Consider the following 26,518-nt stretch of genomic DNA (forward strand, 5'->3'; position numbering starts at 1 on the left):
TTTTTCACGAGCTGCTCTCAGGATTCTTTGTTTGTCTTTCGTTTTGGCGAGTGTGATTATGATATGCCGTGGTAATTTTCTTTTGGGGTCTGTCCTATATGGGGTTCATTGAGCTTCTTGGATGGCCAGCTTTTCATCTTTCATGATATGGGGAAGTTTTCTGTCAGCAGTTCTTCAGTGATACTCTCTGTGGTTTCTGTTTTCTCCCCCTGTTCTGGAACTCCAATCACTTGCACATTTTTGCTTTTGATTGTATCCCACATAACTCTCAGGGTCTCTTCATTTTTCTTTGTTCTTTTTTCAGCATTTTCCTGAAACAGAGTTGTAGCCAAGTGTTTGTCTTCAATTCCACTGATCCTGTCTTCCACCATTTCATGTCTGCTCCTCAGCCCTTGTATGACACCGTCCATTTCTGAAATGTTGTTGTTTATCTTTTGGATTTCTAATTGTTGTTTTTGTATAGTTTCTAGTTATGAATTTATTTTGGCATTTTGTTCCTGTGTTATTTTCCTGAATTCTTCCAAGTTTTTGTCTTTATTTTCCATGAATTTGTCTGTTTTTTCCTCATTTTTGTCTGCTTTTTGCTTCAACTCTTGGAGAATTCTGAGTATTAGAGATTTGAATTCACTATCAGGTAGTTGTAGTGCCTTTACGTCCACTAGAAAGTCATCTGGTGTTTTATTTTGGATGCTTACTGGAGCCATCCTGTCCTGTTTTTGTAAATGTTTTGATATTGTCTGCTGTGTTCAGAGCATTCAGTAGTTATTTTTCTTGTTCATTGATTGTAGATTTGTTTGTTTTGTCCTTTTTCTTATTTGGCTATGTCTGAGCAGGCGGGCTGTGTGTTCTTTGCTGTTTGCTTGTTTGTGGGCACGATACTTTTCTCCTCCTTCTCCAGTTGGCAGTGTCAGTCGCTCAGATATGGTACAGCAGTACAGGTCTAGCTGAAGAGGAGTTACTGGGTCGGCTTGTTTGTGGCACTTACTACAGCCACCAGAGCAGGTCGGTAATCAGTGCAGGGCAGGTTCCAGTAGGCCATGCGTGTACTGCTTGGTAGTGTGAAGTTAAGCGCACAGTGCAGGTAGGCAGGATGTAATGGGGAGATTATTATGTGCGGAGCTAAGATGGATATGGGAAAGAGTGGAGAGGAACACGAGCCAAAACCATGCAAAAAAAACAAAAAAGAATGCTAGCGGAGCTTGCCGTTGGAGTGGAGAGATGAGATACTATGAAATGTAGAAAAACAAAAAGGGGAAGAAGAAGGAAAAGAATGAATAAATAAAAATCAGAAAGGGAGAAGAACAGCAAAGTTCCCAGAGATCCCACCGTTGCAGGTATGATGTCTGGGAAGTTGTTCTTAGGTGTTGCAGTATAGCCTGGCTAGAAGGCATAGAGGTATTCAGCACCAGGTATTTAGGGAACAGAAAGAGAAGGAAGGTATAGAAAGACGAGAAACTGAGTAATGAAGAAAGACGAAAAGGGAAAAAGAGGGAAAAGAATACAAAACAAATTAAAAAAAAAAAAAAAGAACAGGAAAATCCCCCCAAAAAAACAGGAAAAGAAAAAAAAACCCACAAAAAAAGAAATGCTCTCAGGGATCCCTCTGCGCATCTGCGCAAGCCAAGGGTGTAGGTTCCAAGCCATGCAGCACCGCCTGGCCAGAACGGGCTCTGAAACCCAAGAAAAGGAGAAGAAAACAAGCAAACAATTCAAAACAGACAAACAAACAAAAACCCTTGGTTCCCACCAGCGTGGCAGCCCAGAGCGAGAAGCAGTTCCACACTCGAACGGAGCTCCGCAGCCCCTCAGGAAAAAGCAAAGGTGGCGCACGTAGCCGGGTATTTGAGCGAAAGGATGGGGAGGTTATGAGAGGTAAGGAAGAAATCAAAAGAAGCGGAAAAAAAAGCAACACCAGCAGCCAACAAATGGTACTCAGAGAGCCAGCCAATTCGGGCGGGTGGAATTCAAGCAGTCATTGCTTCCTGGACAAGAGACTGTGTCCGCGGGAAGCAGAGGAGGCTGAGTACATGAAGAAGGGTGGAGCGTGGGAAAGCATATATCAGAAATTATCAGAGCTCCGCAGCCCCTCAGGAAGAAGCAAAGATGGCACACAGAGCCAGGTATTTGAGCAAAAGGAGGGGGAGGTGGTGAGACGTAAGGAAGAAATCAAAAGAAGTGGAAAAAAGCGACACCAGTAGCCAACAAATGGCACTCAGAGAGCCAGCCAATTCGGGCGGGTGGAATCCAAGCAGTCATTGCTTCCCGAATAAGAGACTGTGGCTGCGGGAAGCAGAGGAGGCCGAGTGGGGGTGAAGAAGGGTCCGGGGTGGAAAAGCATATATCGCAAATTACCAGTTGTTTTGTCTCCTGCTGGAAGCTCCGTGAAGCTGCTTTCTCGTACCCCCTGTTTGCAGGTCTCCAATAGGAGTCCAAGATGGCGGATCCGTGCTACGTTAGCTGATAGGGGTACTCTGCATGAATCTCTCCTCGCTCTCCGTTCTCTGTCAGTTTTCTCACTCCATATGGTGCTTGGCTGAGTTCTTTATCTCTTCATTTGATGTTTTAGGTTTCAGGATTGCTGTTTTCTCTGTTTGGCTTAGTTTTTCGGATCTTTGCTGTGGAGGGATGGCATGGTGCTTCTGCCTAGAGCGCCATTTTGCCGGAAGTCTCCTTGTTTAGATCTTTGTCTTAAAAATTTAAAGCAAATATGTGAAAATAAACTTATCTCAGAGTAAACCAAGTGTAGGTTGTGAATAAATACGCCGTGATACTTAGAACAAAGACAAAATCTAGTGTTGATTCCTTTTGATGTAATTTTTCCCCTGAAATTGTCTGATCACACAGTATAACACTTCGTTTGTTTTCTATAGTATGATTATGAAGAGAGGCTAGTTTTGGAAAAATATTTGAGGGCTTCGTCACTTATCTAGAGACCACTCTAGTTCTTCTGTTATTCAAATCATATTTTTTAAAAGTCCCAGCAGGTCGTCATTTTTGCTGGTTTACTCTTCTTTCTTGGTAATTGCTCTAATCCTTCCAGATTCTCACTTGCCCCACTGATAGCTTTGCCTGTGATGTGAGCAGTTCTCCAACATCACTTCCACCAACTTCATGAAGTGTTGCATTTTTCGAGGACTTTACAAATTCGCTTTACTTTTGATTTCATTGTACATTGGTTATTTACTACATCTGATAATTAAAGAGAGACTAGTTATCAAACATTAACGTCATGACTAGTAGAGTTAACGTGATGGGATGTTTGCATGGGTGTAGTTTTATAAAAAACAAAACCAGATCCATTGCTGTCAGGTCATTTCTGACTCATGGTGACCCCACGTGCTTACTTATTTTCTTTTGCAGTTTTACATCTACAGCGGTTTGGATATTGAATACTTAGCTAACAAGGAATCTCATATTATACAGCGATAGGAGTCATCATTTCTGGAAAGAGACAAAGATGATCAGTGTTGTTCAGAGAAGGACAACTAAGATTTGTTAGTGAAGGCTCTCTGGGGGAAATGTTAGCTAAATGGGGTTTTAAAATCTTAGTATTTGAGTTAATGTATTTGGAGTCACTGGGTGAAATGCAAAAGATCAGTGTGTTTGCCTGCTAACCAAAAGGTCCAGATTTGAGTCCACCTAGAGGCACCTTGGAAGAAAGGCCGAGTGATCTACTTCTGAAAAATCAGCCATTGAGAACCCTATGGAGCACAGTTCTCCTCTGACACACGCAGGGACCACTATGAGTGGGAATTGACAGCAACTGGGAAAAAATATTATTTTTACCAAAAACTACTGTAAAGCATCTGTAAGATAAAAGATGCAAAGAAAAATGTGTTTAATATTTGTGGAAAACTAGTTTCTGTTCTGATTATCATCCCCCACCTTGGTAATCTAGGGAAGATTCCTAAAGGAATAAATCTTCAGATTCAAGGATTTTATTCTTAAAATCAAGCGTGCTACAGACTTGACCAAATAATACATTTTCCAAGTTCTTTAAATGAGTAATTTTTCTGGGGTTGTTTGGAATTGATTTTAAAGATAGTGTAATTTTTCATACTGTTGTTGTTAGGTGCCATTGAGTTGATTTTGATTCATAGTGACCCCATGTACAGCAGATCGAAACACTGCCCGGTCCTGCACCATCCTCACAATTGTTGCTATGCTTGAGCCCATTGTTGGAGCCACTGTGTCAGTCCATCTCATTGAGGGTCTTCCTCTTTTTTGTTGACTCTCTACTTTACCAAGCATGATGTACTTCTCCAGGGATTGATCCCTCTGACAACGTGTCCAAATTATGTGAGCCCTACTTCGCCATCCTTGCTTCTATGGAGCATTCTGGTTGTACTTCTTCCAAGACAGATTTTTTCATTCTTCTGGCAGTGCATGGTATATTCAGTACTCTTGTCCAACACCACAATTCAAAAGTGTCAATTCTTCTTCAGTCTTCTTTATTCATTGTCCAGTTTTCACATGCATAGGAGGCGATTGAAAACACCATGGCTTAGGTCAGGCGCACCTTAGTCTTCAAGGTGACACCTTTGCTTTTCAACACTTCAAAGAGGTCTTTTGCAGCAGATTTGCCCAATGCAATGTGTCTTTTAATTTCTTGACTGCCTCTTCCATGGGTGTTGATTGTGGATCCAAGTAAAATGAAATCCTTGACAACTTCAATCTTTTCTCCATTTATCATGCTGTTGCTTATTGGTCTAGTTGTGAGGATTTGTACCTTCTTTATGTTGAGGTGTAATCCATACTGAAGGCTGTGGTCTTTGATCTTCATCAATAAGTGCTTCATGTCCTCTTCACTTCAGCAAGCAAGGTTGTGTCATCTATGTATTGCAGATTGATAATGAGTCTTCCTCCAATCCTGATGTCCCATTCCTCTTCATATAGTCCAGATTCTCAGATTATTTGCTTAGCATACAGATTGAATAGGTATGGTGAAAGGATACAACCCTGACACACACCTTTCCTGACTTTAAACCACGCAGTATCCCCTCATTCTGTTCGAACGACTGCCTCTTGATCTATGTACAGTTTCCTCTTGAGCACAGTTAACTGTTCTGGAATTCCCATTCTTTGCAGTGTTATCCATAATTTTTATGATCCTCACAGTCGAATGCCTTTGCATAGTTAATAAAACACAGGTAAACATCTTTCTAGTGTTCCCTGCTTTCAACCAGGATCCATCTGACTTCAGCAATGATATCCCTGGTTCTGCATCCTCTTCTGAATCCAGCTTGAATTTCTGGCAGTTCCCTGTTGATATACTGCTGCAGCTACTTCTGAATGATCTTTGGCAAAATTTTACTTGCGTGTGATATTAATGATATTGTTCTATGATTTCCGCATTCAGTGGGATCCCCTTTCTTAGGAATAGGAATAAATATAGATTTCTTCCAGTCAGTTGGCCAGGTAGCTGTCTTCCAAATTTCTTGGCATAGACAATTGAGTACTTCCAGCGCTGCATCTGTTTGTTGAAACATCTCAATTGGTATTCCATCAATTCCTGGAGCCTTCTTTTTCACCAGTGCCTTCAGTGCAACTTGGACTTCTTCCTTCAGTACCATTGGTTCCTGCTCATATGGTACCTCCTGAAATGGTTGAATGTCAACCAGTTCTTTTTGGTATAGTGACTGTGTATTTTTCGTGTTATCTACCCTTAAATGCAAATGGAAGTTTTATTTGTGTTTATAAGTATCTTTATGTAGTCATTAATCTTAAAATACCTTAGAAATTTGCCATAATATATTACTACATTCCCAACCTTTTTTGAATTATTTCTTTTTACTGAATTCTTAAGTCATGAACTCCTCTAGATGGAGTTCACATATTAAAAAAATTGAAATTGGGAACCGAGGATCAAACATTTAACATTAGGCTAGGTAATATTTAACATAGTGAACAATGTTGACAGGAATATTTTAACAACTTTTGATTACTACTGACAAGTCAAATAGGCAAAATTGAAATTCAGAATCAGTGGGAAGAAGAAGAATTTGAACTAAAAGTCAATTTAAATTTACTTTAAAACATCCAAAAGAAGTCAGAATATTAATAATGTTTGATACACTCTGGCATAAAAAACCAAGATGAATATGTGAAAGGAAATTTTGAAAACTGTTGATAACATATCCTTTTGTCTCATTAATAACCAAAATTAGACATTCATATTAAAATTGTTAAAACATTCTTGATAAATACTGCTGCTAAAATGTGTGATTTAGAGTATTTAGCTAATTAGATTTAGTCAAATTCATTTTCAGTGAATTGATGTGCCCCTAAAGGATGCCCCTGGGTACTGTCTCAGAACACTGAGAAACATGTGGATAACCAGTGACCATACCAATCTTCAAAGGTCTCTCCTAGGACCTAAAGTACAAGCAGCTAAGTGTAGGTCTTAAATATGTATATGTATTTTTCATATTAAAGAAATAGATGTGATGTGTTTTATTATTTACAGTAGATTAAGGGGATATTTAGTTTAAAAATTTGGGGCTCTTAGGTGAAATTTTATTGTTATTATCTCATTTGATAGCAATTTTTTTCTAATATTTATAGGAAAATTACTTTGGGGAAGATGATATGTATATGGATTTTGAAGAGGTTATTTCTAGTCCTGTTCTGTCACTATCAACATCATCCAGCTCTGGGTGGACTGCTGTTGGAATGGAAAATGACAAAAAGGAAAATGAAAGTTCAGCCAAGTCAATTCATCCGCTTTCTTTGCGTCCTTGGGATATTACTGTACTTGTTAATTTGTACAAAGTTCATGGGCGTCTTCCTGTGGTAAGTATCTACATATCAAGATAGCCTGGAGTGTATTATGAAATCCACATAATATAAGAAACTGTATATGTGTGTGTGCACACAGACGCACACTTATAAAAAATTTGCAGATTGAAAAACTTCTAAATTTATTGTTTTACTTTCATAAAGGGAACATACTATTTTCTTCAAATATGGTTACTTGATCATTAATAATTTTACTTTCTATTTTTATTCTGTCACTTTAATTCTTTCTTTACTGTTTTGTGTAATGTTAGAACATTTTTTCTTGACATTGAGTTTCTGGGTTTGTAGTTAACCTGATAAATATTCTAGAACTTATATTTTCTTAGTCTTTATCTCCAGACCCTAGACCAGTTTGGGATCTTATGGTGGACCTATTATAAAATCCAGTTTCAGAAGGTTGAACTTGGAGGCTGAATTGTGTCAGACTCAGCACAGTATCCTTGTTCACTCTGAGGATACCCCTTGGACCTCTTGGGGCTGACTTGAAATGAGATTATATTTCCCTAAAGACCCAGGGGCTTTGGAGGTAGGCCAGATAGGCAGCAGGTAGCCCTAGAGCATTGTGGTACATACTGGTTATACATCATGAACCCAGGGTTGCATACCAGAGAAGTCACCTCTGGTGCTCCATGCAGCTAATGTCCTTATTGGGGTACAGAATAGTTATTTTTGTCACTAAACACTGTTTATTCTTTTTTAAAATTCAAAATCTCTTCATCATGGTAAATGTAATTTTTATTTGCCTGTACTTCCTTGGTCTCCATTTGTTCTGTATCTTGATTATGGTATTTTGTTTGACTTTTAGCATGGGACTACTGATGGCCCTGAGTGTCCTACAGCTTTCTTGGAAAGACTGTGTTTTGAAATGAAAAAAGGATTTAGGGAGACCATGCTGCAGCTTGTCCTGTCACCCCTGAATGTATTTGTCAGTGATAACTATCAGGTAATGTAAAAATGGGTTAATATAAAGACTTAGGGATTGATTATTGATATTTACGGGGTCAAAACATTGTGCTAGCTCCTGTGTGTGCAATATAGAGCTCTTTACATTAGGTACTTTAAATTTAACTGTGTTAAGAAGTTTTGTGAATATAAATGAGAGAGACAGACACCCAGACAATATGGAGTTGGTAATGACACTGTTTCAAAAATCTCAGCTTGTGTTTTTGCTGTTCCCTATTGATATGGTTCCCAAACAATTATATTTTATATCTTTTGTTTTTAGAAATGGAAAAAATACTTTATATTTTTTTTCATATGTTTATGGAAAGGAAAAACTAATTGTATAAAATATTGATAGTTTTTGTTAAAAATCACAACATAAGTATTAATATTAACCAGCACTATATTGGGAAAATTCGTAAACAGATAAACGCAACTAATATCACTGAATTGTACACATGAAGAATGTCGGAATGGCAAACTATTACATATATATTTACCACAATAAAAAAACTAAAAAAAAAATCAGCCAGCCCCATAAGTCTTCAAAACATGCATATACATGATCAATACATAGTCAGTAACTTATTCATCTAGCATAATTACAAGACGCGTTGTTAATTCCTTCAAGATACCTCTGGGTTCTTTTGAAAAGAACCGATGATACTTACCAAATAGGAATATTTTACATTTCTGTGTAGATTATCACTTTATTATTATTTTTTTAATCACCAAATGACTTCTCTTGGCGTCTGCCACTGCTTTAGGACCCCCTTCCCTACTTTTAGTCAAGTTGTATGCTTTAGAAATATTAAACTGATTTTAATACAAGGCTAAATAAAATTATAAACAGGAAGATGAGTCTAACACCCAAAGATCATCATGGATGATCGCTTGTATATATCTGGCAACTGACCATCCTACTTAAAATAGCATATACTTTTTTTTTTACTCTTTTGCCATAGCTGACTATATTTTTCTTCATAGCATTTTAATTTACATATATGTTTATATATAGCTATAAATCTGTTTGATATAGGTGAGGTAATAATAACTGAAACTTAACACTTAATATTGTTTTTTGTTTGTTTTTGCCTCCATATGTGTTTCTTTTTTTAAAACTTTTCATTTTGAAATAATTAGATTCACAGGAAGTTGCAAAGATAGTACAGTGAGGTCCCATGTACCCTTCACCCAGTTTCCCCTAAGGACCCCTAAGGATTATGTATACATAATTATGGTACCAATATCAAAACCAGAAATTGACACTGGTACAATGTGTGTGTATAATTCTGTGTCATTTTGTCACATGTAGATTTGTGTAACCACCACTGCAGTTAAGATATAGAACTATTCTGTCACCACAAGGATCACTTGCATAGTACTTTTAACTTGCCGTGAAACCTCAAAAAGAAGTCTTGTCCTTTTCCCTGTAATCAGTGGGCCATTCAGATTGGTTGCTTTTTATTTTAGGAGGTGGAATGTGTGGGGGAAGCCCATCTACTTTTTTCAGTCTATAGGTGTCTTAGTTTTCTAGGGCTGCCATAACAAAATTCTACAGAGTGGGTGGTTTTAAAGAACAGAATCTGTTACCTAATGGTTCTAGAGACCAGAAATCCAAAGAAGAGTATTGGCAGCGTTGATTCTTTCCGAGGGTTCTGAGATGGCACCTGTTCCATGCCTCTCTTCTAACTTCCAGTGACTGCTGGCAGTCCTTGACATTTGTTTGCTGCTTGTAGGTGTATCTTCACATGGTGTCTTCTTCCTGTGTGTGACTTTTTCCATGTATTTTCTCCTTATTTATAAGACAACACTCAGAAAGGTTTAGGAGTAGGACCCCCTCCACTCCAGCATGCCTTAACTGATAATGCCTTAAAGAAAGACCCTATTTACCTAGACACGGTCACATTGACAGGTACAGGGTTCAGCCTGTCTTTTTGGACGACACAGTTCAGTGTGTAATATTGGGGGAATTAACACAGGTAAAAGGGAAAATCTCTTCCTATGGTTGAGTTTTAAGACTCTTAGATGAATATCTCTGGTTTCTTATGAGTACCTAGTAGCACTTCAACGTTTTTTTCCTTTTTAAAAAAAACTTTTTATTTTGAGGTAATTATAGATTATCATTCCATGGTAAGAAATAATACAGAGAGATCTGTATACCCTTCATCCAGTTTCCCCCAATTGTAACATCTTGTATAACTATAGTATGGTATCACAACCGGGAAATTGACATTGACAATCCGCAGACATTATTCAGATTTCACCTGTTTTACATGCACTCATTTATGTGTGCGTGTTTGTGTATTGTGTACTTAATTTTGTGCAATTTTATCACATGTAGATTCATGTGACCACCACCAAAATCAATATACAGAATAGTGCCATTACACAAATCCCTCATACTGCCCTTTTATAGACATTACCACTTCCCTCACTTCCCCATCCCTAACTGCTGGTAACTGCTGATTTGTTCTCTATCTCTATAATTTTGTCATTGCAAAGTAGAATCATATAGTATATAACCTTTATTATAATTATTATTATTTCTTTATTTATTGTGGTAAATATATAGGTAACAAAACAGTTTACCCTTTCAACAGTCTTCACATGTATGGCTCAGTAACATTAAATATGTCAACTTTTATTTTAACGACTGCATTTTCAAAGGCTTTACAGATATAAAAAACATTTTATTGGGCTTATTATGAGGGTTCACATTAACTCTTGTTCCAGAGGTATGGCAAACTTGTAGAGAGACTGAAGTATAAAGTATGATTTATTTGGGGATTAGAGGAGTAGTTCATGGAATGGAGATATCAAAGTGGTAGTAGGAGTACCAATGCTGTTTTGTTTCCTAGATGGTTAGCACTTTCTAATTCATCCCAAAGACAAGGGTGCTATATATCCTCTTGGAATTTGCTTATCTACTTAATTTGCTTACATTTTATAGTGCTGGCATGACTGTTCCTAAGAAATCTTTTCTTCTTTTGTCTTTATACTATCTGATGGTCTTTCATGGTGGGAGGCTTTACACTTACTATGGCTGCCCCTAAGGCTCAGTCCTGGGTCACCCATCTATAACTGCTTAGCCCAGGTGGCATTAGTGTCAACTCTGGGCTTCAAAGTAAAGGATCTGAGGTAATGATGTGGATTATTGTGTCCAGCTTATGAAATCACACACTTAGTATTTTATGGTCATCTTATATGATGTAAGCCATATTAAAATGTAGAATATAATCCTTATTGTTGCACCAGGTAGGCTATATCTTTAGGAGACATCAAGATCCGAATGCACTTTTGAGCCCAAAATATGTATATTGAAACTTTTTATTAGTTTATTATACTGAGAATTATTGAATCTCAGTGCCAGAAGAGATCTTTATTGACCATTATCCCCAGTTCTCGCAGATAAAACATAAGGGAATTGATGGAGAAGTTGGGTAATTTTACTTAATGTCACATAACTTGGATGAAAATAAAATAAAAATTGTATCAGTTGTGTTCCTAGAATTACTATTATAGTTAAAATTTGAAATTTCCTTTAAAAAATACTTTATGAATTAGATTTAACCCTTATTTAAAACAAAATTTAATAATGCATTTTCAAAATGTGTTGAAAGCAAGGAACACTTACCCCGTTAGATGCTCTGTGCGCGCGCGCACACGCACACACACTCTCTCACACTCACACTCACAGACTACCATAGTAGAATTAGCTTGGGAAATAACTGAACTTTCTGAGAAGACTTGCTATGAAGAGGTCAGTCAGTCAGCAGCATTTACTCTATGGGGTCCCTCTGTTAGCTGTAGTGGGATACATGTTGAACAAAATAGAATGATCCTTGCCCTAATGAACCTGGTTGAGAAGATAAATATTGAGGACATTAAAGTTAATATAAATAATTTCAGTTTTGCAAAGTGCTGCAAGGAGAGTGCAAGACACTTTCAGGTTGTCGCCAATTTCTAAATAGCCGGAAGGCTATTAGAAAAAGGGTGCCAATTCCTAATAATGATCACTCCATGTATATTACATCTTTCCAATCAGAGTCTCAACACCCTAGAAGCTCCCAGAGGGCTAGCCCATGGAAAGTAGCTTTTGTCACAACAAGAAGCAGACAACACACCAGAACAAATGTGGATCAATTTTTGGATGTCCTCCCAACTCAAGAAGGCCGTCCAGGTGTATATGATGGCTCTTCCTTGTGTACCCCACTTTGTGCTCTGGGTGAAAGACTTAAAAAAAGGGGGACCTACCTTCTGCCAGTCCCCCCTGACTAGGCTGGCCTCAGAACACTTATGCTGCATGTGCTTCCACCTAGCACCATGGCTGAGGGACCACGAGGTCCCTTGCCCAGCCATGTTTATACCCCAAACTTAGGTGACATGCTCCATGGACAGACATGAGGCCTCAAAAAGTAGGGGGCGGTAGAGGCCTCATCCTGCCCGCTCCCTTCCTGAGGCTTGTTGCCAAGGTGATGAGTTAGGCTCTGCCAAGTCATTTATATATGTTGAAGTGTTGCCTGGCTGTTTTAGAAAACAAAAGCACCTTAATTGCTTGTGTTATTTTCAGAAACCAGAGACATAAGGCCAAATCAAGTTCCTTGCCCCACAGAAAGGTATGAGGTGCTTTGGTAGCTTGTAATGGTCTGGGGGCAGAGAAGGCTTTTCTGACATAATGATGCCTAACCTGAGACCTAAGGGGTGTGTTGGAGTTAGCTAGTGCAAGAGAAGGAAGTGCATTTTAGGCAAGCACATCTTGAAGGAATGTTCAGAGATCAAGGCCATGGAGGAAGCTGGATGTGTGTGAAGGACCAAGCAAAGTATCTTGTGGCTGAAACTGAGTGAAAGGGGTTGTGGCAAGAGATAAAGCTGGAGAGATTAATGGGAGCCAAAGAATACAAGGATTTTGGATGTATGTGTATTCTAAGGGAATTAGACTCTAAATAGGAAAGTGACATCAGATTTCCATTTTTAAAAGACCTCTGTGGTTACTTGTACAGTATAGAGCAGAGAGATGTAAAAGTGAATACTGGGAGGCCATTGAGAAGCATATTACAGATTGCAGGTCCTGGGAAGAAGTAATATTTGTATCAAGATGATAGCAGTGGAGATGGAAGGAATTCAGTGCAATTGAGGGAGAACGGAAGGTAGATTCAACAGAACATAATTTCCAAACTTATTTGATTCTGTATTTCTAATAATGTTATGTGAAACTAGTATTCATGGAACACCCTCTTTTAGGACATATTCTTTATTTCTTTGAGTAGTCTTAGTAGTTTTCTTTTTGAAATGTATACTGTTTTTTAATACTAAGTATATAATCATCGCTAAGATAAAACTGTCCCTCATATATGTATTAAAAAGAAATAACAAAAACAACAACAACCATCGTTGTCAAGTCAATTCCAACTCATAGTGACCCTACAGGACAGAGTAGAACTGCCCCATAGGGTTTCCAAGGAGCAGCTGGTGGATTCAAACTGACGACCTTTTGGCTAGCAGCTGATCTCTTAACTGTTGTGCCACCAGGGCTTCCATTTAGGTATATCCTCCGAGTCTGTATGGAAGTTGACTTTTTCTTCTCTGCTCTTCATTTTATGGTCTTAATGGTGTTTGTTCTTCCCTGTTTATTTTCTTCTTTTTAATCTCATGATTCTTAGCTTTCCCATGAAAAGGTTGGTCTCTTACATTCCCTGTCAGTCAGTGTACTAATTTTTTTTTATTCATAGAGGCAGTTAGCAGTCAGAGAAGGTCTGCATACTTTTTAGGACTTAGCTACCTTGCTTTGTATATGGGCTGTCATAGGTGTCACTAAAGAAGCTCACTTAACTCACTACTTTTATGGTCTGAGCTGTGTTAGGAGCTCGTGGATTCTGAAGTCTTGTTTTCCAGATAACATGGTTTTACTGTTCATCTCTGGAGGGGCAAGGCAACTAGGAACTATCATGCGATTTTCTTGTACTTCTTACAGTCTCAATGTTATTGTTTTCAGCAGCGACCTTCTGTGGATGAAGTACTCAGGGAAGGTCACATCAGTTTGTCAGGTCTGCAGCTGAGAGCACATGCTATGTTCTCAGCAGAAGGTCTTCCTTTAGGAAGTGATTCCTTAGAATATGCCTGGCTAATTGACGTGCAGGCTGGAAGCCTTACAGCTAAGGTCACAGCACCACAGGTATGGATTCTCATAGTATTGTCTCCTGACATATTTTCTTTTTCTTTTCCTTACCCACCTCCCCAAGAATAACTTGTGTGTCCATTATGAATGTACATTGCATTTTCACTAATGGCTTTCTGATTGCCAGACAATCTTGTGCTTTTTTGGACAGAAGCCATTCTTGTCATTCAGAATTTTGTTAGCCAGAGGTAAGTCAGAGACAAGTTTCACTTTTTGGAACCACATACGATTAATGGGTATAGTGGTACAGTAAGTCCCCAAGTTACAAACGTCCCACTTAGGGACAACTTGTACTTGCCCTTTGTTATGTGAATTTGCCCTCACTTTGAAAGGATTGAACCAGCCCCTCCCTACTCTCAACAATTTCTTCTTCACAATCACCTTCACTTACTGCATATGCAGCTTTTAAATCATTGAAAAGGCTTGGAGCCTTTTCTTGCGCTCACGTAAGGCTGCATTAGAACTGTATGCACTTGTTCCAACTGACCTGCAAATTTGACTTAAAGACTCACTTAGGAATGGATCTCATTGGTAACTTGGGGACTGCCTGTCTATCACTACCACCTCCAGTTGCTGTCTAATTCCAATTCATGGTGACCTCATGCGTGCCAGTAGAACTGTGCTCCATAGAGCTGTCAATGTCAGATGTTTGCTTTTTTTTGGAAGCTGATTGCCAGGTCTTTCTTTGAGATACCTCTGGGTGGACTTGAACCCACGTTTTGGTTAGCAACTGAGTGCAGTAACTATTTGTACCACCCAGGAACTACGTAATCTCATATAGTTCTATGTAATACATTTAAGAATTCAAGACTTTCTTTGTAAAAAAAACTCAGGATGAGAACTCTTCCAAAAATCAAGTTAACATAGTATTTAAATTATATTAATTGGCACGCCACTGTTGAAGTATCATCTTTTTCTAGAATGTGGAATAATTTCTAAAAACTTTGCTTTCTTGTGTATTTCTTAAGTACAATTTTAAAGTATCCCTTATGGTGCTAAAGGAGCCCTGGTGGCACAGTGGTTGAGTGCCTGGCTGCCAACCGAAAGATTGTTGGTTCAAACCCACCAGGCACTCTGCAGGAGAAAAGACCTCGTGATCTCTTCCCATAAAGATTATAGCCTAGGAAACCCTATGAGGCAGTTCTGCTCTGTGCTGTAGGGTCACTGGGAGTTGGAATTGACTCAAGAGCATACAACAACTTACGGTGCTAAGGTAGAATACTTGTCATCCCCCAAAGCAAGATAACATCTTTTATACCTGCTGTTAGTGATGTGACATCTGATTTAAAAAAAAGAAAAAATGAATTTACTGATCCTCTTGGATCACTGTCCCCTCCAACTTTATCAGAAGCCTTGAGGATTATTTAGTTCTAGAAATGGACTATTGAAATTTGGTTGTTATTATTATTATTACATTATTATTATTATTATTACATTTCACCTGTTGAGTCATATATTTATGATAATATGAATGCTTATCTTGGCATTTCAAAAAACTGGAACGTGTTAGAAATGTACATACCCAATTTTTATAAAAAGTTGCAGAGTAGATACCAAACACATATAAATTAGTGGTAGGTAGTAGCAACAAGAAGGTAAATAAAAAATCCAGGGACCTTGTATCCCTGAAAGAAATTTTCAGAGGGCAGCAAAAATTAAGATTCTAGAAACAGTAGGAAAATGAATGAGATTCAGAGAAGAAGATATTTGTGACTTGAATGACATTTCAGTATCACATTGGAATGTATAATGGAGTGTATAAAAATGGATGGAACCAAATATTTAATACTCACTGGCATCAGAACTATTCTCTCCTTATTATCCCCCTTCTCCTGTCCCTAAATATACAAGTAAAAACTGAAACATAACAAAGCAGCTTGTTCCCTAAGAAGTAATTAAAGCATGCTGCTCCTGTAAGACTGGATACAATTCCTTTACTCTTAAGGCATGCTAGAATCTTGTGTGTTTATAAATTGCCCTGTTAGAAGATGAAATATTTCTCTTTCTTCACTAGAGTCTTGGCATTGTTGTTTCCATAAGTGCTGTTAATGTTTATTCCATTCTTTGTATGTTTTGAAGATGAAATTCATGTTTTCCAAGAGTTTAAATTATGTACTTCTTGGAGGGATAATCATGTATAATCATCCCTCAATGTTTTTATTGTTAACAGCTCTAATCGATTACAAAATTAAGGTTTTTTTCCTCAAGATTTGATTATTTAAGAATTGATATATGGTTATGTAAGATTACATTTATTTACAAATCTACATTTATAAATAAATTGTCCTTTAATCATCACAATACCTAGTTTTCCAAAACTGTAGCTCGGTATGATAATTAGATACTAAAAAAATTCATAGTAAAACTTGGTTTATCACTAGGTAGAGAATTTTAGAGGCTTTTCTGTTCAGTGGATTCTAATTAGTCTTAAAAAAGGAAAGACATAACCTTGAAGAAAAGTATTTGCTTTAGAAGCTGCTAAAGTGGAATATTTCAGTCGAAATGAGCTTTCATTTTGGTAGTACATTTCATCCTTCACAAGTGAAAAGTAACAGAAGCTTATAAATGATGTCAAGGTAGAAGAATCAGGATGTTGGCTAACAACAAGTAGATTATGTAGCAGCAGGTACAAGACAGTTTTTGGGTGCCTTCAAGCTGTGTTAATATTCTTGTTAAGCTTTTGAACTCTGAACACTTGTTTAAAATGCTGACAGTGTTGTCACCCTGTCACTGCTTATTTGTAGCTGGCAAGCCTCTTGGAGTGGGGACAGACATTTGTTTTTCATGTGGTATGTCGGGAATATGAACTGGAAAGACCAAAATCAGTAATAATATGTCAGCATGGAATTGATCGTCGGTTCTGTGAATCCAAGGTACTTCAGCAAATGTTAGCCGTATTATAAACATACATGAATTTTTAAAAATGAAAGATTATTTGAGATCTCAGCTTTAAGTCAAATGCACATAGCCAGAAAGTAAACAGTACAGTTCCTTTTTTTTCTTTAATAAAATTATTTTGCAAATTCTTAGCCAGTTATTGTAAATGTTTAAAATATGAGGTAATCAATAAAACATATATACATTCAGAGATAAATGGAGATACTATAAAAAGTTGTATCTTACCTCTTACATTTATACTATTAACACTCATGTCTTATGCATTAGTATACTAACTCCTTAGGATATGGCTGTAGATTTATATGGAAGATTTGGAAATTTAAGCAAGGGAAAGGTTAAATTCCTTACATGACATGGTTTGCAGACCACTCTGGGACATGCCTGTTCTCCTATATTGTGACATTGCTTACTTATCAAAATCACAACCTTTACTATTCATTTTGTGTTTCAGTAACAAATTAATGTATGTATTCTGTCGATTATATCAACCATTTTGAATGAAAATGATTACCTGGTTACTTATGATTAGTTTTCCAATTATTAGCTCTTTAATTGCTGATGATTGCATTTGCTATTATAAAAAAATAAAATGTAACCTACTGATTTTTAAATATAATATATACATGTAACGAGAATTTTGTTTGTTTAAATAAATAAATAGGCATACACAGGTATCAAAATAACTTGGCAATGATCAATTCCTTTTCATTTTAGTTGAGTTGTGTTTCTGGGCCTTGTCCAACTTCAGATGATTTGAAATACACAATGACTCGTTTAGCAGTAGATGGAGGTGATATTTATGTTGTGGAGCATGGCTGTGCTACAAATATAAAGGTAAATGTAGTTCTTCTCTTTTACTAAACCAAACCTCCGTTTCCTGAAATATAACACACATTTATATTAGTTTGCATTCTCATTGAATGTTACAAAATTTTAGGAGATGGCTATTTTTTACTCACCTATGTTCTCTTCCAGTATTTTTTTTTTTTTTTAAGCATACTGTTACTTTTTTACTCTAATGGAATTATTAGAACATTGCTTTATGGCAAGATTATAAACTAGTAGGTTGTATGGCAAGGTTGTAAAGTGGTAGTGTTTTTAAAAGATTTGATTTTGAATGCCTTCAGATCGTATGCATTTATATTTCCTGCTTGGCTTCTGAAAACGTTTGCCACCTCTGCTTTATGGGTTGTTGTTTAAAATCTTGTTACGTTTCTGTGATCTCATACTGCCCATCTAACTTTTCTTTCCTCCTTCTCTGTTGGACTTTTCCTTTTATCTTCCTGTTTCTTATTAAATGTTTAATTATTTGTATTCTGTTGTTGCATTTGTCTTTTCGGTTTCCCTCCTTTCTTTTTCCCTTAGTCTTTCCCCTTTTTGCCTTTCCTTTTTCCTTTTCCATTTTCATTTCTTTTTCTCTCCCTTCTGCCCTTCTTCTGCTTACCTTTACCTCTTTATGAAATGAGCCACCTATTCTGTAGTTTATTCTAAGCTGCTTAAAAATGCAGAAATTACATTTTGTTTCCTTTTCTTCATTCAACTTTAGATGGGTGCAATTCGGGTTGCAAACTGTAATCTGCACAATCAGTCGGTTGGGGAAGGAATAAGTGCTGCAATTCAGGATTTTCAAGTGAGACAGTACATCGAGCAATTAAACAATTGCAGAGTCGGACTTCAGCCTGCAGTGCTGCGGAGGGCCTATTGGCTTGAAGCTGGGTCAGCCAATTTAGGACTTATTACTGTCGACATTGCATTAGCTGCTGATCATCATTCTAAACATGAGGCTCAAAGACATTTCTTAGAAATTCATGATGCCAGAACTAAGAGGTAGGTGACAATTTTAAGAATGGCACCAGTCACAGGTTAAGACGGTAAATCTAGATAATTATAGAGGAAATTCTGCTATTAGGAGTGGAATAAGAACATTTCAAATAAAGGCTCAATATGATTGTGCTGCTACATCTCATGGGATATGTAAAGACTTGATATTTAAGTAAACCCATCATATATCTCTGCTCTGGTGATGGTGTGGTTGCTGGAAATAACATTGTTTTCTGATGTGTTGGTAAGCATACACTATATATATATGTCAACACTGAAACAAGTTTAAAGTACTCATCCCCAGAAAACATTTTATAAAGCAAATGTTATGCTTTCTCACTCACTCTAGCTCTCCACTTCCAATTCATCATTGCTAGAACTCACCATTGCTACCACCATGTACTCTGCAAAATTCCTTTTGTGGGGCTTTGGAACTGCAGGGAAGACTGAGAACACATAGACCTGTATCCATTGATCCTTAAGAAATGATTATCCCTGCCTCTTAAAATATGTGCTTACTGTAAAAATACAGGGAACTATCAAGAAACAAAGGAAGATAATTGTTTAATCCATTCACACGGTTTCATCATATTTATTTGTTATTTTTAATATATTTTTCTTATATTTGAGATCATCCTGTATTTACATTTTTTAATTCTACATGTTTTCATTAAATTCATATCCTAAGCATCTACCCACGATTGACTATTTTATAATTCTTTTAAACAAATGATAATACTCCACTAGAAGGATAAACCATGCTTTACGTAATCATTAACCTTATATTAAATTTTTAGATTATTTCTAAATTTGCTATTATAAATAATAGTAGAGGAGCATCTTTGCACATAAAATCTTTTCCCATACTTTATGATTATTTCTTTTAAATAGTTTCCTAAAAGGGAGTTTTACTAGGTTACAGATTGAGAATTTTGATAATGCATTTCCAAATTACTTCCCAGAAAGGTTACTTCAGTTTATATATCCAATGGCTTTTTAAGAGAGCCCCGTCTCACTGGACCTTTGCTACCTTTTGAGTGTTTTATAATAACTTAAAGGTGGTATCTCTTTGTTTCATTTTGCATTTCTTTATTTCTGAGATTAATACTTTTTTCATATATTTATGTTTTGATTTCCTCATTTGTGAATTGCCTATTTATGTTCTATATGCATTTATCTATTGAACTTTGGTGTTTTTCTCACCAATTTTTAAGAGCTCTGTATAGATTATTATCCTTTTTGTGATCCCTATTGCAAATATTTTCAAATTTTTTCATCTTTTAATTTTTTTATTCTTATGTACACATTTTAATTCTTATGTATTCAAATATGTTAGTCTTTCCCTTTGTGATATTTTTCCTACTACTTTTAGAAAATGCTTCTCTTGCTAGAAATCAGATGGCATCTTTTGGATTTCTGTTGTGTTTTATTTTTTCCTTAGCATAAAACTCAAATCCATCTGGATTGTGTGTGTTTGTGTGTATGAATCTAGGTAAAGCTCTAAATAGATTTTTTGCAACTATCTATCCAAATACAGAGAAAAATAAATTATACTTAGTACATGTTCAATTTCACATTGCACAAAATGTGTAGGTAGTTTCATCGGTTTATTTTCCTAAAGAAACATTAGGATTATTTTTGCAGGTTAGAAAAAAATCCTGTTGAGATTATATTAATCTTCTAAATTAATTTAAGACTTGACATTTTGTAAATCTGAGTATGAAAGCTCATGTTTGGAGAATATTGTTTTAAGGAAAAACTTGGATTTCTTAGTTAATTACTGCTCAGGTAGCCAGTTAATGTAAACAAAATGCCTGTGTCTAATTAGTTCAGGTAGTAGAGCAAGGTGCTAACGAAGCTAAGGAGGTGGCTCAGGTTGCTCCACATGGCTCACTTAAGTTGTTTTCAATGCTCTGGTTTGTTGAGAATTGTGAAGAGTAGGGGATTTTGTCCTACTTTAAGCTAACAAGTTAGCCTGTTGGCAGAAGATACAAGACTCCTGGGTAGAAACAAAGAACTACTCAAAGCAAAAACAGTAGCCAGAGCTTCGTATATGTTCGCGTAGGTTTTCCGTGCCTCTCAAGTAGGTTTGGGTAAAATATAAGATTTCTAGTTAAATTTGAATTTCAGATAAGCAAAAACTAATGTTGTATAAGTATGTGCCAAATATTGCATAATTCCAAACCCATTGCCTTCAAGTTAATTCTAACTGAATATTGCATAGGACGTACTCATTTTTATTTGTATTTTTATTTGCTAAATCTGGCAACCCTATCCCAAAATCTCGTGTGGGTGACACAAAGGGATGCATGCCTGCGCACACAGTAACTTGTGTTCCAGGAGAGGAACATTGAGCTAAGGGAATCTACTGCTTGTATAGTAAGTAGAAGCAAGCTAGTTCTTTCCTAGGCTGAGATACTTCCTCATCCCTCAAGGTTGCCAGCGGCAAACATGCCCTGAGAAATGGCCTAGGTAAAGGGTGGTCAGAGCCTTGCATTCTGGGCATACCCAGCAAGAACATGCCAGGATGCCTAGGGCCCGTGGCGGATTGCATCTCCCTACATGATCTTCAGCTTTGGCTGCTTAATCTTTGATTTCTAGGAGTTTTTTTGGAAAGATATATTCATTCCTGATGTTACTGGAAAAGCTACCTGACTCATAAGCCATTAGTTTCATTAGATTAGTGTTTCTTAAAAGTGTAGTCCCAGAGCTTCCAGCATCAGCATCTCCTGGGAGAGTGTTAGAAATTCACATCATCAGGCCCTTCCCAGACCTACTTAATCAGAAACTCGGTGGGGGGAGCGCAGCACTCCGTCGTTAAACAAGCCCTCCAGGTGATGCTGATGCACGTTTGAGAACAACTGCCTGGGATTACAGGTAGTCCCTGGGTGATGAACATCGGATTTATGGCAAACACGTGTTTGTCCTTTAACATTATGTAAATTTGCCCTCACTGTGAAATGATTGAACTAGCCCCCACTCGAAATGAATTCTTCCTCACAATCCCCTTCACTTGCTGCATGTGCAGCTTTTAAGTCACTGAAAAGGCTTCGAGCCTTTTCCTGCACTGAAGTAAGGCTAAGTAAAAACCATATGCATCTGTTCCAATTTACCTACAAATTTGACTTAAAGACTTAAAGACGCAGTTAGGGACGGATCTCATTTGTAACCCAGGGACTGCCTGTATATAAAGTCAAGGAAGGGGAACTAACATTTGTTGTGTAATTTGGACTGTATTTCAGATTTTGCATCAGTTGCTTTACATACGTTATATCACTTAATCCTCACAACAATCCTTTTTCTTCGATGTTCAATATTCTGTGCTTAACCAGAAGTCCACAATTTAATCTTAATCATTCATATGACTGTTTATATAGTAACTAATATGGAAGGAATGTATTTACATTCAATAACACATTTTTTCTCTTAAGCCCCAAACTGCTTTTTCACAGCATTTTATACTTTTTCCACTATCATTTTATAAATGAGGAAACAGACTCAGAGATGTTGCCTAAAGTTCTAGAGCTAGTTAAGTGGCACAGCTGGAATTTGAACCTAGGTCTTGCTGACTCCAAAGCCATACTTTCTACTGAACTTTTTGCTGCACAAAGTAAAGAATTCTATGAAGTATACAGGGCCCTTTATTTTGATAGTGCTTAAAAATATTGTTGCTGAATGGCTAAGTCTTGATTCTTTAAAATAGAGAAGTGATTTGAAATTGGTAATTATCTAATTGAAATAATACCTCAGACTCTCTCCCTCAAGGCCTTTTTACATATTTCTGCTTCTGTCTTCTCTAAACTGATGTTCCACCTCTAACTTGATATACTCATTCCATCTTATCTTTCCCATAAATATTACCTCCTTAAAGATTCCCTGTTTTCTTTGTCACAACTTCCTGTTCTTTACCTCATAGTACTTAATACAATTTATGAGTAGATATTATTTTCTTGGATAAGACCTGTCTTTGCCTCTCTACTGTTAACTTCATATGGATAAAGACCATATCAGTTTTGCCTAGCATGATACTGAGCACATAATAGAGATGTTCAGTAACTTTTTGTTAAATGAATAAATGTAAAATGAAGGTAGTAATATCTGTCCCATCTCCCTGAGAGAGGTAATACACATGAAAATGCTGGAAAAAATGGACTGTTAATAGAAGGTGGCTTCATTATTTAAGACAAAAAAGGAATAAAGATACAGCTTTGAGATTTAATAATTGTTTTTGTATTATTTAATATTTTTTTAAGAAAGAAAGGGGTTAATAAAGACTGAAAAATTCATATGTGGGTCACTTGCACAGAGCCTGAAGAATTTTACAGACATTCTCTACCATTGTCTTTATTGTTAATATCTCATTTGTAGTCCTTATTGTAAGGAAGTGAAACTGGGTAACTTTTTTCTCTAGAATGTAGAATAGTATATTATTTTGGTTTCATTGATAGACAATTTCTTAGTTGCCCCATATTTATAATATTTTGGTGCATTAAATTTGTCAATGAAATATCCTCTGAAATGCTAAAATAATGTTATCTATTAAGCATAATACATACTAATAGTTTAATCTACTTGTAAATTAATGTCTTAAAGTTTTAGTTTTTTTGAAAATATTTACTGTTTTTAAACTGGGTTTAACTGTCTGATTTTCATGTTTACTTCTTCTAACTTTTTGTTTTTACGTCTGTGTATATTGTATCTTTATTATTATTATCATTGTTCCTACGTATTTACATCTCACCTTGGTAAGACTTTTTTTTTTTTTCAGAAAGGTAAAATGATTAAAAAGATATATCACGGTAGAAATAAACCTTTGTGTGTTTACCTTGTCTTTAAAAAAGATTAATAATTAACTTACATTTAGTTCATTATCTGCCAAAAAGTTGTTTTATTTCTTAATGAGTCTTCTGTTGGTGTCTTTGTTTTGTTTGGGGTTCTATTTAGGTTATGGTTTTTGTGGCCAGATGATACTCTGAAGAATAAGAGGTGTAGGAACAAGTGTGGTTGCCTTGGTGGCTGCAGATTCTTTGGTGGCACAATCACTGGCCTCGATTTCTTCAGACTTGAAGAGTTGACACCTTCCAGTAGCTCTGCATTTTCAAGTACAAGTGCCGAGTCTGATATGTGTTATGGACAGTCTCTGCTTCAGCCTGGAGAATGGATTATTACTAAAGAAATTCCTAAAATTATAGATGGTAATAAAATGTGTTATTTTGTCACTTGTAGTAATCTTTCATTATCTTCATCCCTACACCATTCTGAAAGAAGTTCAGTGTCACTTTGTTCAACCCAATTAATGTTTTGAACAGTCTTGTGGGTAGGTTCAGTGTAATTCACCTTTGTTTTGCAGGTGACTTAGCTAAAGCCAAGTAAGATTAGTGAGTTTTTCAGAATTATACAGGCAAAAGTAGGTCTACTCTTCCGATCTCCTGTTGTGGACATGGTTGACCTTCTTAGCCAAGCTTATTTTAAGTATTTCCTTATATATCATTATTTTCTTATAACCCATCATTTAGCATATACTTAGAAATAGCTGTGTTTCAAGGTAAAGTTGTTTTACCAGCTTACTTTTTATAGACTTATCAGTAGTGATATTTATAATACCAGCCCACATGTTACCAATTGTTGTTGCGATATTTTGTAATGACTATTTTTATTGTCAGTGAAATGGAGCATATCAACAAGAGAAATCTGGCCCTTCCTTAGTCCATCTAGGATAACTTTGCAAATAAATATACTAGCTTGGTATGAGCAGTGAATGATGGCTTTAAATATATTAAATTTAGATTTATGTAGTATCATTTCTGGAAACCCTGATGGCATAGTGGTTAAGAGCTACGGCTGCTCACCAAAAGGTCGGCAGTTCGAATCCACCAAGTGCTCCTTGGAAACTCTATGGGGCAGTTGTACTCTGTCCTGTAGGGTTGCTATGAGTTGGAATCGACTCGACGACAACGGGTTTGTTTTTTTTTTTGGTTTAGTGTCATTTCTCTCAAGACTTCAGAAGTCACGTTTCCTTTGGGTTTCTGAGTTGTGTGTTCTTACAATTACGTGCACTGTTCACTGCTTATACTTGAAAACATTAACTTAGCTCTACCTTTTGTTGGTAGGCAAAGAAAGATATGAAAGAAATAGTTTTAGCTTTAAGAGCTTATTAGATTGATTTCCCATGTCTGGGAGCTCTTGGAGAAAAGAGCAGAAGTACATATGCCAAATTCCTGTTTAAATGATTTTTCAGTGAATATTAATATATAAGCATGCACTAATTACAAAGACTTTGCTTGATTTTCTAATCTGCATATCAAAAATTTAAATATCACCAACTCTAAGGAAGGAAATCTACAGGGGATTTATACATGGTGTGAAAAAGAGGGGGAATGATAGTAAACTCCCTCTCTAATGTTGAGCAAAGCAAAGACATTATAATTCTTACAGTGCATAATACAGAGTGTCTCTACCTCCTGGTGATTCCCTCAGGAGTGAGTTGTAATTGCCATAAATTTTTGTCAGGAAAGATTAGAATTAGTCCTTTGCTAAGTCTCTGACTTTCTGATTGTTCTCTGCCAGGAGCTGAGTATAGATATTGTACAGTGTCAGGATAGAATCAAGGAGGGCATATGGTAGAACTGAGGGTCTGCTTGGAATGTCAGTGAACACTAACTTGTTTGCTGGAAGATCCCCTTTGCCCTTACTTGGGTAACACTGGGGACGACTGGGGCTAGGAGTGTGAGGGGAGTTGGGCAGGGATTGTTCCTTGGATCTAGCCAGCTATAGAACTTTATTTTTATATTCCTGCCAAATTTACATAATACTCACAAGGCTCTTGTAAAACCCTGAAACATTGGTGCTCTATTTAGCTGAATAGTCATTTATTTATTCATTTAAAACAACAGTAACAAAAATTTAGTGAGTTTTCTCTGTGCCAGGCATTGTTGTAGGCACTGGAAATACATCTGTGAATCAAAACTGATACAATCTCTGTCCTCATTTAACTTATATTTTAGTGTATATGATGGAGGAATTGCATTCAATCCACAATAAAAATATATAAATAACTCTTGGACAGTTTTAAAAAAAGGTTCCAACCCCACCCCCAGAGATTCTGATTTAATGGATAGTGTGTATATATATATTTTTAATCACTAGTGGTTTTGAACATAGCCAGGTTCGAGAAACACTATTCTTTAAAATACATTCCTTGCATGCCTCTAGATGTGATACCTTGAGAAGGATACGATATTAGTTATACAGTATTCTAACCAGGATAACCTGAGTACAATGATGAGGAAACAACAGATAAACCAAAACGAGAAACATTCTTTAAAAAAGTGGGGGGAGGGTCCCATGTTGTTGAAAAATGTTCATGTCATAAAAGACAAAGACTGAGGAAATGCTACAGTGTTTCCGTAACATTAAAGATAAAAAGACATGACAACCAAATGTATGCATGATCCTAGGTTGAATCCTGTACTGGAGGGGGCATATGCTTTTGTTAAAGGACATTATTGAGTCAATTGAGAAAATTGGAAAATACATGATAGATTAAATATTACGATTAGTAAATTTACTAAAGTTAGTAACCATACAGTAATTAGATTTTATTTTTAGGAAATAAGCATTTAATTATCTAGGGTAAAAAGGCCATAATACCTGCAACTTACTCTCAGATGGTTCAGAAAGTGTTATGTACATTATATATAAATAGAACAAATGGGGCAAAATTTTTAAAATAGGTAAACCTGAGTAAAAAATTTATGGTATTATTTGTACTGTTCTTGAAATTTTTCTGTAAGTTTGGAAATTTTCAGATAAAAGGTTAAAAAAGATAAGAATTTACTAAGCATGGACTCTGGATCCGTACTTAAACGTAGATGTTTTTCT

General features: G+C 36.5%; 1 protein-coding gene across 10 annotated transcripts in view; it reads left to right on the top strand.

Moving 5' to 3' along the window:
* The window catches only part of BLTP1 (bridge-like lipid transfer protein family member 1), a 249,850-nt gene that overhangs the window by 94,713 nt on the left and 128,619 nt on the right, over positions 1 to 26,518 (top strand). For 9 of the 10 annotated variants that reach the window (XM_023741142.1, XM_023741148.1, XM_023741141.1 and 6 more), the window contains 7 exons: positions 6,565 to 6,792; positions 7,604 to 7,741; positions 13,736 to 13,915; positions 16,663 to 16,791; positions 17,531 to 17,650; positions 18,363 to 18,643; positions 23,582 to 23,832. In XM_023741142.1, the coding sequence (XP_023596910.1) occupies positions 6,565 to 6,792; positions 7,604 to 7,741; positions 13,736 to 13,915; positions 16,663 to 16,791; positions 17,531 to 17,650; positions 18,363 to 18,643; positions 23,582 to 23,832 (1,327 nt within the window). The remainder of the gene's footprint in view (positions 1 to 6,564; positions 6,793 to 7,603; positions 7,742 to 13,735; positions 13,916 to 16,662; positions 16,792 to 17,530; positions 17,651 to 18,362; positions 18,644 to 23,581; positions 23,833 to 26,518) is intronic. The other variant, XM_023741143.1, reaches the window with a different exon arrangement.

This window comes from Trichechus manatus, unplaced genomic scaffold (assembly GCF_000243295.1).
Source record: "Trichechus manatus latirostris isolate Lorelei unplaced genomic scaffold, TriManLat1.0 scaffold00174, whole genome shotgun sequence".
NCBI classification, from domain to species: domain Eukaryota; kingdom Metazoa; phylum Chordata; class Mammalia; order Sirenia; family Trichechidae; genus Trichechus; species Trichechus manatus.